The sequence below is a fragment of the Aulostomus chinensis genome, chromosome 14 (genome assembly GCF_037954235.1).
Source record: "Aulostomus chinensis isolate RoL2024-O1b breed Wild chromosome 14, RoL_Achi_v1.0, whole genome shotgun sequence".
In the NCBI taxonomy this organism is placed as follows: domain Eukaryota; kingdom Metazoa; phylum Chordata; class Actinopteri; order Syngnathiformes; family Aulostomidae; genus Aulostomus; species Aulostomus chinensis.
The window spans coordinates 24573095-24585272 of NC_141333.1; the positions used below are offsets into that span (position 1 = coordinate 24573095).

A 12178-nucleotide genomic window follows, 5' to 3' on the forward strand; every position below is an offset into this window, starting at 1 on the left:
TGATCTGGAGCTGAACCATTCTGCACAACAATAATGAAAGGGAAATGCACAACTTACTGTATCCATTGACATTCTCTGTGCCATTAACACCAAGGTAGAGCTTGCTAACCAGCAGCCTCTGGAAGCGCAGCAGCAGGTCCAGAGATGCTGAACGCTCCTTGCTCACATGCTCTGCCTCTAAGTAGTTGGAAATACGCCGAGCAATATCCTTTAGCCTTGCAATGGTCTGGGATGCAATATTCCTGCAAAAATCAAATCTGTCAATCTGCTGCAAGCATACAGTACACAAAAAAGGGATACTTTGTGTCATGGCTTAAATGAATCCAGGCAGAGTGCCAGTACCTCAGAAGCTGCTGTACGAGCTGCACCAAAGGCAAGATTTGTTTCCCCGCTGATTCATAAATGCCGGTGTTGATGAGATCTTTGTCCAGCATGGTGCGACAGCGGTGCATGGTTGAAGCATTAGCCTCTTGCTCGTCTATCTCTTTCTCTTTCTGAGCCTCCTTCTTGGCCTCAATATCCTGTCATGGAAAACAAAGAAGACTGTGACCCCCTTAGCTAGTGCGAAGGGATATTTCAGAGATGTGGAGCCAGAAAGTTTAACCATTCATATCTACTATTCTGTATTACTAAATATGGATCAAAAATGTGAAGCAGCAGTCAATGTCAATAAATCTTAAGTCTGACAGTTTTTCATTAGCAGGGATATAAAAAAATGATTTCCAGTGCCTCAGAGGTGGTGGTTAACCTCACTGGCATGTCCTTGATGTTTTGATCAGACCAGTTCTGAAGAAAAGAATTAAGGCTCAGCAATCTACACAGAATGTTAGATCCTAAGAGCTTGGGACTCCCCAGGAGGAATTTAGAGTAGAATCTCATTTGTCATCTACATTTTCCAAACAGAAGAGCTCTTATTGCTGTGGAAACAGTGGTGAGTAGCGCACACACGCAAACACACACACAAACACACCTGGATCTCGGCAGTGATGGCCGCATTGAGTGCAGACTCCAAACCTCCATCAGCCATTAAGCTGCTGACCAAAAGGTCAATCATGAAGCGGCGGCCTGGAGTCACACTCATCTCATTTCCGGATGCTAGGGGGGGGAGAAAGAAAAAAAGAGAAGAGACTGAATCCCAACTTCCAAAATAATGGACTATTAAGTGCCCATTATTGTGTTTAACCAGTGTGAGCAGAGACTGACTTGCACTCACCAGCATTAGGCAGAAGTGAGGACAATGCTCTTGCCCTTTCCTCAGCAGTGGGTAGCAGCACTGACCAGCCACTCTGGAGGACGGCTTGTGCAGCTGCTTGCACAGTATTGAGCACACCAGCATTGCTAGCTAGCATTACAACAGTTTGTTTGAGGTTGTTCAGCAGCACACTGCCAAGCCCCAACCCCAGTTCCTCTGGGTCAACCTGGTTACTAATGGCTGCATGGAGCTGAAGGCACACAGGGAAATTTTCAGAGATGTAACCTTTCATCAGATGCTCAAATACTCTATTCTTGGATTGTCAGACATAATTAGGTACAACTGTGTTGTTGTTGTTGCCACAAGAGAAAATAAATTAAACATCTGTAACAAAACCTGTGAAAGCTAGTGTTTAAATTGATGCCTACCTGGAGCCTGAGCAGATTGAGTGTGGCGACCACCATACACTCCTTCTCCTGTGGGGGAGGCCAGTCAGAGCTGCCGTCCATGCCCTCGCTGACCTGCCGCAGGAGCAGGTCAAGCTGCTCAAAGGTCATGGGGCATACGTCTACAACAAAGGGCACACGCTGCCCAACAGACCACTCTGAGCATGAGGACCAGGCGAAGCTCTAAAAACGAAACAAAGTGGGTTTCAACAATCTTTATCGTTAGAACCAAATTACAATTTAACAGCGACTGTTCTGTATATTACCTGTCCTGGGCCACAGGAGATACCGACTATGTGTTTGGAGTTGAGCCCTGGAAGTGCCTTAGGCTGCTTCTTGTTCGAGAAGAGTGTATCAAAATGTTGTAGCTTATCATTGCTGCCCCAACTGTGCACTTCTCCATCATCAGTGAGCGCTAGGCAGTGAGTTGACCCCACAGCAACATCCACAACTTTCTTTCCTGATAACAAATATGACAGACGGGAATTCGTCTTTGTGGTCCAACAGCTAATGATGAAATGTTTACATACACTACCACTCACCCTGTAGGCTGTCCAGCAACTTGGGGTAGCGGACGTGCTCATCAGTGCCGTGACCCAGGCGTTGGTTATCCCCCTTTCCCCAGGTGTACACTTGGCCATCCTTGGTGAGGGCCAATGAAAACTGGCTGCCGCAGCACACTTTCACTATGTCCAGGTCCTGCAGTTTCTCTACCAGTTTGGGGGTCTTGCAGCCATCACTTCCTCCTCGACCAAGTTTACCATAGTCTCCATCCCCCCAGGACCAAACCTGACCTGTAGAAACACACAGAGATGGTAAATAAAAAACACTTAAAGCTTAGAGTCTGTTGCCTGAATTGGATCCTATTCTCACCATTCTCTGTCACAGCGAGCGTCTGTGCATCACCACTCCCACACGCCACATCCACCACCTTCAGTCCTTTTAGCGCGGTCACCAGCATGGGTGTTGTCTGGTCCTCACTGGAGCCTTGAAACCAAGTTAAGGGACATTTGGTTTACAGTGATTAAACACAGATGTGATCATTTTAAGCAGCTACACACCAGAGGAAGCTTACCGTGGCCCAGCCGACCATAGTTCCCTCTTCCCCACGTATAGAGCTCGCCATCAGCGGTAATCGCAGCACTGTACGTGCTTCCGCAAGCAATGTGGACCACATGCTTTCCCATCTGTTTCCCATTGAAGGCTGCAATCATCGTTGGCTCCTCTAGATACCTGAAATAAACCTAGGGCATTACTGACGGCAAAAAGAAAGTGCCAACAAATATAAAAATTTTGGATGATTCAAATTTGGACAGTTTTGCTGGTGTTAGCTGGTGGCACTTATGCACTATAAGCGTCAAGCTAAATACACGTGGCTGGCTCTTTCTGCATTCCAGAGTCACGAAGCAGTGATGCAGCTGTGGAAAAAAAAAACAAACTTTGGGAGCTCAAGAGACCTATTACTGAATACTTGAAGGGCCAAAAACACTTTTTTTGGTGAGGTATGGCTCTAAATGGAACACTTGTCATTGAGGAAACAAAAATGTTAAACCTTCAGATCAAGAATTAGATGAGATTGTAAACTACCACAATTTATAGCTTATTCTCTCATGTGAAAAGATTAAATATAAAACATTGGACTGCCTTCGGAAAATCACATCTCAGATCGCATCTTACGTGGTGTCTCCATGTCCAAGGCGGCCCCCATCACCACAGCCCCACGAGAACACCTCCCCGTTGGATGACAAGGCCATGTAATGCTGCCCATCTGGATGAGCTGCGAGCTTCATGATCTTTCTGGAGCTGAGCCCATGGATAAGCATGGGAGCCTGCAGCAATACAAGCCAGTGAATTTACAACTTATTCTATACAACATGGTGGATCGTCCATTCTCAATCTGAAGATAATTGACAGTAAGTAACACAACTGACCAGGGTTGTGCTCTTGTAGTTTTGGGTGTAAACTGCACCACTGCTGGACAGAATGAGGAAGCCTTTCTCTGAACAGACGACCTGTGTGACTCCCAGGCTGGACAAGGCTTTACACTGAATGGGTGCGTTCACGTTGGCATAAAGCTTCCAGCCCAACAGGCCCCAGGCGATCACCTCCTGCAGGGTTCCCTGAAACACGTCACAGACATGTTGATGTCTCAGATTTCAGAGTACAATCCAAGTTTTACAAAAGAAAAATCTATGAAACAGACACTTCGCTCAGTGAAATGACGACTACAATACTGTGGTCATGTGATGTGGTTGCATGATAATGAACACATTATCATATTCATCAGTTAACTTTGTGATAGAGCCACTGAGGTGAATGGGGTCAACCTCATTTTATTCCGCTGCGCTGTGAGGTTCAGATTCGAGATGTCTAACACACACACACACACACACACACACACACACACACACACACACCCCAAGTCAGGGAAAGCCACCGAGTTGAAAAACTCAAGCCAGTGTTTCACAGGATTACTAGTGAGCAACTGAACGACTGCTATAGTAAACTAAAATGACTGTTTTTGATGCAGAAAATTGTTAAACTGCAAGAATATGTTACATTATAACCGCAAACGCTTGATGCGTAAATACTGACAGCCAGTTCAAATGAAGAAGAAAATATCCTTACAAAGTCCTTCTCGTGTTCCTAGGAAGGATAGAGGCGGTACTGAGGAAATAGATATTGTGCAGCCTTTGTCATCCATGTCCATATTTAACTTTTCTGTCCCAGTAACAGGGACTCACATCAAACGTGTATATATACACATAGCACAAAAGATGGTAAAAAAGGAAGATAATTTAGGGGCACACTTGAAGGAGGAGTTACATTATTGTTCTATACTGACCTTGTGTGTGGTGGGGGAGTTGCAGTGTGGAGGACTACAGGGAGAGGCCAAGCGGTCCAGGTGAGCCATTATCACCACCGCTGTTTGCCGAAGGTCAATGGCCAGGTCATTATCCTGTGGCAAGGTCAAGTAGCGCAGGAAACTCTCATTTGGACTCAATGGAGCTGTGAGAATCTGTAATTCACCACAATCTTGTTAACCTCATTTTCAAACAAGAGTTTTCCAAGAATCACTTGTGCAATAGACCTTAGTTAAATACAATTTTTCTTCCAGTAGATTATAGTTCCATGATATTACACAACATCTACATCCACTGAACTGCTGCTAATTTTCACCTCTGCTTCCTCTTCAGGGACTGATTCCTCCTTGCTGCTGTGTATGTTCTTGAAGCGCTGCAAAAGGGGCAGCAAAGGAGCACTAGTTCCCTGTGTGGAGCGCTCGTTGTCCATCTCTCTGGTGCCGCTTTCCCACAGACGCAGCAATAACAGAACAGCAGACAGCAGCTGACTGGGAAGACAAGATGCAACAAAGCCCCATTGATGAGGAAGTGAGGCTGTTTATACATAAAGGGACATCAGCACGAACAAATAAGCAGGTGTAAGGGTATTTGGGTACCTGAGTGTGCCCCTCTGCACAGCCAGCTCGAGGAGGATGGCCAGGGCAAGGTGCTGGTCCTGAAGAGGAATGTTGCCTTTGGCACTGGCACTTCCATGTACATCACTGGCCCAGAAAGTAGACCAGAATCACTTATAGTGTCATCTTGCAACGAGTGAGGTTACCAGCAACTGATTAGTGGCAAAGACACACCTGAGGAACTTTGTGGCCCTTTCAACGACCTCCAGCCACACTGAAGATACAGTTCCTTCATCGAAGAGTGTGGCCTCTGGAAGGCCCCGTAGAGCATCCAGAGACTCTTGAAGAAGCTCACTGCAGAGATCTGCATCGTCTCCTGTCCCAAAGCACAACGTTCACTATTTAAAGAAGGCAGCAGTACTATGCAAAATGTATGCAAAAAGAAAAGTGTACAGTTTTTGTTTGTCATGCTTAATGAGATTTTATTTCATAGTGACATATATCCTGTTACTAACAAAACAATGTTCCATTCTGAAGTAAACACAAACAATAGTCAAGCAAATGGTGTCGAGAACAACTTTTACTACATTTGAGTCTGAGATGTATCTACTTACAACACCCTTCAATGCACCATCATTACTGGTAACCAATTCTCACTGTTGTGGCAACAACGGACAGTTCTAAAGTAACTAAAATTCACATACACATCCAGTCAAAAGTTTGGACACACCTTCTCATTGAATGGTTTTCCTTTATTTTCATGACTATTGTAGAAGGAATCAAAACTATGAATGAACACACATGGAATTCTGTAGTAAACAAAAAAGTATGAAATAACCCAGAACATGCTTTATAATTTAGATTCTTCAAAACACCCCCTTTGCTTTGCTCACTCTTGGCGTTCTCTCCATGAGCTTCATGAGGTCGTCTCCTGAAAGGGTTCAACAGTCTTGAAGGAGTTTCCAGAGATGCTGAGCACTTGTTGGTCCTTTTGCCTTCACTCTGCGCTCCACCTCATCACAAACATCTGGATTGGGTTCAGGTCAGGTGACTGTGGAGGCCAGGTCATCTGGTGCAGCCCTCCATCACTCTCCTTCTTGGTCAAAGCCCTGACACAGCCTGGAGGTGTGTTTGAGGTCATCGTCCTGTTGAAAAATCAGTGATGGTCCAACTAAACGCAAACCAGATGGATGTTGCTGCAGGACGCTGTGGTGGCCATGCTGGTTCAGTTGCCTTCAATTTTGAATAAACTCCCACCAGTGTCACCAGCAAAGCCCCCCCACACCATCACACCTCCTCCTCCATGCTTCCTGGTGGGAACCATGCTTGTAGAGGACATCCGTTCACCTTTTCTGCGTATAATGATGACACGGCAGGTGGAACCAAAGACCTCAAATTTGGACTCGTGAACAGTTGATGTGAGGTGTTCTGCTACTAGAACTCTGTGTGGCATCTGGGCTCTAATCTGAGGTGCTGTTAACTTGGGATTTCTGAGGCTGGTGACTTGGAGGAACTCATCCTCAGCAGCAGAGAAGACTCTTGGTCTTCCTTTCCTGGGACGGTCCTCCTCCTCCTCGTTGTTGTCCTCCTCCTCCGCTTTATCCAGTGGGTCTGGGTCCGGGTGGGACGGTCCTCATGTGAGCGTTTTTGCGACCGCACTCGGGGACACTTCCAAAGTTTTTGCAATACTCCGGACTGACTGACCTTCAGTTTTTAAAGTAATGACGGACAGTCGTTTCTCTTTACTGAGCTGATTGGTTCTTGACATCAATTCAAGCAGTTGTCAAACAGAGCTGTCAGCTGTGTACCAACCGGACTTCTACACAACACAACTGATGCTCCCAACTCCATTAAGAAGGCCAGAAATTCCACAAAAGAACCCTGACAAGGCAAACCTGAGAAGTGAAAAACATTTCAGGTGACGACATCATGAAGCTCGCTGAGAGAAGACCAATGGTTTGCAGTGCTGCCAACAAAGCAAGGGAGGCTACTTGGAGGAATCGAAAATAAAAAAAACATTAAAAGCTATTTAACAATGTTTTCTTTGCTACATAATTCCATACATCTTGCTTCATATACTCAATGTCTTCAGTGTGTATCTACAATGAAGAAACTAATAAAAATAAAGAAAAAAGCATTAATGAGAAGGTGTGTCCAAACTTTTGACTGGTGGTGTATGTATTCATTTAGCAGGAGGGGGGTGAAAGAACACACTGTTACATTTCTGTGTTTCTGCAGTACATTTCTGGAATGCAGCTAGCCTGAGAATAAGAGGCTGAATTCTGTTTGTGTGTGTGTGTGTGTGTGTGTGTGTGTGTGTGTGTGTGTGTTGCTCAGATTACAAAACAGCTACAGAGGAGAGGCCATATCTTGGACCCCACCCTGTCTATGAGGACAGGCAGCAGGCCCTCAACCTCACATCAGTGAACGTAGCAAAAACACTACATAGACAAAACTAACTACATTTTCTAGACAAGCTCCAACCCTGACAGAGCTAAAAGCTACGGTATGAAGGGAGGTTAACATACATGGTTATCCCTTTATTAAGTAGACAAGAACAGTCCAATCAATCAAAACAGTTTTGAAATACAGGCCATCTTTGTGCAAATGTTTTCCTCAATACTTTAAGAGAGACTGATGCAACTCTCAAGGAAGTTTGAGACAGCAAATGGTCAGAAATCATCACCAAATATCTATTTTGGACAAAGCAGGAGTTTGGAAGCTGTCCCTTTAAACAACAACAGGCAGTAACTTTGACCATTTTCCACAATTTTTTGAAATTTAACAGACATGAACCCCCAGTATGGGTAACAACTACCAGTTAAATCAACCTTCAACTGCATATTTGAAGTCGCTAGCAGCTCCAGTAGGGAACTTCCAGTTCCCCAGCCATATCCACCTGCTGTGACTTGGGTATCCCGAGGCATTCCCAGGCCAGCGTAAAGACACTGTCCCTCTACCTGGTCCTTGGTTTGCCCTGCAGCCTCCTCCCAGCTGCCAGTGCCTGGAACTCATTTCAGCCACTTATATTTGCGATCTTGTTCTTGTGGTCATGACCCATATTTCATAACCACTTGAGAGAGCAGGAACAGAGACTGACCGGTAGATCGAGAAGTTTGATTTCAGCTCAGCTCTCTTTCCATTACAACAGTGTGATACGGTGAACGCAGAAACATTGCTGCTGCTCTGATTATCTGGCCACCTCACACTCCACAGTCCCTTCACTCGAGACCCCAAGATACTTGAACTCCTTCACTTGAGGTAAGGACTTATTTTCCTACTTGAAGTAGGCAATCCACCAGCAGACAACATTTATAGCTTGTGACAACAGAAGTGGGTAGCAGGTAGGGCTGCACAGTATGGCTTTACAGTAATATCCCAATTTTGTTCGACCATATCACAGTATACAGTAAAATTCTTAATATTTTAAATTTTCTCAAAAGCTCCCTAAACACTTGGGCTATAAGATAAGTTCAGGTTCACAAAAACACAAAATAAACACATACTCTGTGTACATGAAACACATAAATCAATGTTTCAACTACTGAAGGCCTGCGCGCGGGAGCTGGGACACCCCCTTCAGCACATCTTCAACCTGACTTTGGGACACAGAAGGGGTCCCCAGCTGTGGAAGAGATCCTGCATCATACCAGTCCCAAAGAAACCACATCCTGGTGCGCTGAATGATTTCAGGCCGGTCGCCCTGACGTCGCACATGATAAAGACCATGGAACAACTGCTACACCTGAGGCCACAGACCCGCCACGCTCTTGACCCTCTATAGTTTGCTTTCTGAGACAAGGTGGGCATGGAGGACTGCAGCTGACAAACTAGACTGGACTGCCATCACAGATGCTCTGTGGAGGAAAGGACAGAGCCACCTGTACTTCTGAGGCCAGCTACGCTTCATGCCTGGACAAACTGGTGAGGAAGACAGACTCTGATGTTGGCACAGAGCTGGGCAGCCTGACATCCATGGCAGAGTGCCAGACACTGAGCAGGCTCCTGTCCGTCATAGACAATTGTCGCCATCCACTGCACAGCGCCATCTGCAGGCAGAGGAGCAGCTTCAGTGTCAGACTGCTGTCACTGTCCTGCTCCACAGACAGACTGCAGAGATCATTCCTCCCCCATGCATGAGGCTCTTCAACACCTCTCAGGGAGAGCGATAAAACAAACACTGAGACCTGAACTAGCCTCACACTTTATCTCACACACACACGACTATTCAAGTGTGCACAAACTGCCGGTTGAACAACATACTGTCTTTTTGCACTGCTGTACTATAATGTCGGAACTGCCAGATTTAGATTTATTTCATTTTTATCATAGTTTGCACCTCGCATGCCTCCTATGTATCTTTTATTATATGTTTTAGTACTTTATTTGTGTTTCCATCTTTCAAGCTGCTGAAATTATGAATTTCTCTGTGAGATGAATAATCTATCTATCTATCTATCTATCTATCTATCTATCTATCTATCTATCTATCAAGAGACAACAATCAAATCAGCAGAATATGAGCAAGTTAGCAAAGCCGGCAGGCAGCTGGATATGGCGGACCGACCTGATCTGCATCAAAACCTGGGACGCAACACAGTCGTGCTCGTTGGAAAATCTGAATCAAGCTTGCAATTGGTACAACATGTAAGGCCAAAATATTGGGGGAGGCAAAACAAGAACATCCTCAACAACAAACCTCATCAGACACTTCAATCTCCAGCGCCTTGTTGAGCTCCCCAGTTTGAGAAAGCTAACAAAGGGACAGCAGCTACAGCCAGTAGGCAGAGCTTGGAGCCAAAAACTAACCTGCAGCCTCTCATCCTTCATTGGCTGCTGATTCAGCCGCTTTAGTTCGATAAGTAAAGGATATGTCAGACAAAGCTGGATATGCAGCTACTCATTTGAAGTAGAATTGTATTGGTACCTCTTTCTGGTACACACTTTATCTAGTCATTCAGGTCCATTAACCTACAGCAGTTGTGGGGGAACTCTAAGAGTAGTATCTTATGTAATCCTGAAAATCCAATTTTCCATTGAAGAAAAGTGGCTTTTTATGTTTTCATATTTGGTCGTTTGTTTATAGACAGAAAATCATAATCTGCAAAAATTGGTATCAACAGATCCCACTAATGAAAAAGCCGGAAATTGAAATCGGTCAAGAAAAATGCAATTGGTCCATGTATAATATATATTGTTACATAACCCAGCCCTAGTAGCAGATTATCTAATTTAAACACACAGTAAATAATTAAATTTGAGTGCAAAATATTGTGTCTATAATGGGAACTCTATATTTCAGCAGTACCGATAAAGGAAAATGACCATCTCAAGCATCTTGGGTAAATCTTCTTGCCAAGCAGTACCCTGTTTATATCCTGCAAGTCCCGGAGTCCTTCGGCTGGTGGACACCACAGGCCCAGGCTAAAAACACACATTGCGAAATGTGTCGGGTTGTTTACTATGAGCTCAAAGGATGGAGCAACACATTCATCAGCAGCTGTTAAGCACAGCTCCATTATCATGACAGACGCCATCATCACAAATACAAAACAGCATGTCTTTGCTGTCAACATCCCGCTGCCTTCTTACCTGACCTCCAGGCTCGACGCAGGAACGCAAAGGCAAAAGAAAGAGCTGCCCTGGAGCCAACTCTGGCCAAGCCTTCAACTCCTTTGCTGGTTGGGCGAGGACTGTAAGAACCAAACCACACACGCAATCAGTTTACTCAGGACATTGAAGCATTACAACTAAAATGCATGTATTCCTGGAAAAAAACAGTCTCTGCTCTGTTTGCCAGACTTGTGTAAGTAACCTAGTATAGGGGCTTTGTGCAAGCAAATACAAACAAGGAGTAAAGTTTTGTGTGTTTGCTATTTGGGTGGTCATTCCTTTAGCCAATGACCCCCCTTCCCTCAGAATACACACACACAGCAGGAGGGTTAGTTTGTATTTTGGAGGTCACAAACAGGGTCTCTCTCAACACAACAGCAACAACTTAACTGAACAAGGCTGATTATCCAGAAGTTTGAGGCAAAACCTTCAAGCAAATTTACAGGTTCTCACACCCCAGGTTTTCAAATAAATCCTGGGTAAAATATAAATGTACATGTATCGAACACAAATAGATACAAAAGTAGAGTTTGAGTGACCAATGCTTATGCGAAGAAAACAAGTTGCATGCTGAAGGGTGCTTAAGAGGCCTACATCAGGGAAACAACGTGTAGTAACACACCAAGATGCAGGGTTCATCTCAAGCAAGCATGAAAGATCTTTTAGTCAGTGAGTTGAGAATACCAGAGAGGGACCTAACAGTACTTTGTTTCTTCAACTGTTTTCACTCCGTCTACACAGTAACATTGTGTGCAAGAGCCTGTCAGTGTCTTACGTAAGACTCGCTTAATCGTGTCACTATAAATTGTCTGTTAACTGGATTTTTGCAGATTCCCCCATCAGAACTCCATCAGATTATCCTGCGCTGCAGCGATGCACAAGTCCAGGTCCATGCAGGTTTAGGCAGGACTTCTAGAAAATACTGTTGATGCAGATGCAGATGCAGGCAAGTCATGGGAAAAGTGACAAAACAGCACTGCAAGCAAGTTATAAATAACTTACAGAAACATTGCATGCAACGGCTGTGCATTACTAGTCCTCCTCTCCATCCCTCTCTCACAAACAAGACTTTACTTGTTGACAAGTCCTTTGGTGTTGAGGACGTTCATTTCCTTATCCAAATCGATATTTTGGAGACATCAAAAAAGGTTTTTAGACACAATGTTGTAAGTAATACTTTAACACTGTACTGCTTTGTAGACGTTTGCAGGGGGACAGCCCAACAACCAGCACATCATGTGCTCTAAGCTCAGTTTGTGATGCATGTCGAAGAACTAATTCTAGAACTGAGGACTCCATTCTTTTTTGCAGCCAGCTAAAGAAGACAGGATAGACCTGAGGGATAAGAGGGAAGATTTCTTTTTAGATGATATTTCTTGATGTAAAAAAGTAAGTGCTAAAAAAATGTAAAGCTCAGTACTCAAAATTCTGATAGCCTGTGATAGAAGCTGTATTTCTTGAGCCGCATCGAAGTGTATGCGTATAGCTGCCATTCTCCTACTGCAGCAT

General features: G+C 44.6%; 1 protein-coding gene across 3 annotated transcripts in view; it reads right to left on the reverse strand.

The window, feature by feature from the left end:
• Window positions 1-12178, reverse strand: part of herc2 (HECT and RLD domain containing E3 ubiquitin protein ligase 2) — a 47958-nt gene that overhangs the window by 28524 nt on the left and 7256 nt on the right. For all 3 annotated transcript variants that reach the window (XM_086224914.1, XM_086224912.1, XM_086224911.1), the window contains exons 6-21: window positions 10649-10749; window positions 5291-5432; window positions 5099-5203; window positions 4819-4990; window positions 4484-4657; window positions 3570-3758; window positions 3316-3467; window positions 2714-2871; window positions 2512-2625; window positions 2181-2432; window positions 1905-2098; window positions 1621-1821; window positions 1214-1442; window positions 971-1095; window positions 343-521; window positions 58-242 (exon numbers count right to left, since the gene is read on the reverse strand). In XM_086224914.1, the coding sequence (XP_086081040.1) occupies window positions 58-242; window positions 343-521; window positions 971-1095; window positions 1214-1442; window positions 1621-1821; window positions 1905-2098; window positions 2181-2432; window positions 2512-2625; window positions 2714-2871; window positions 3316-3467; window positions 3570-3758; window positions 4484-4657; window positions 4819-4990; window positions 5099-5203; window positions 5291-5432; window positions 10649-10749 (2672 nt within the window). The remainder of the gene's footprint in view (window positions 1-57; window positions 243-342; window positions 522-970; window positions 1096-1213; window positions 1443-1620; window positions 1822-1904; window positions 2099-2180; window positions 2433-2511; window positions 2626-2713; window positions 2872-3315; window positions 3468-3569; window positions 3759-4483; window positions 4658-4818; window positions 4991-5098; window positions 5204-5290; window positions 5433-10648; window positions 10750-12178) is intronic.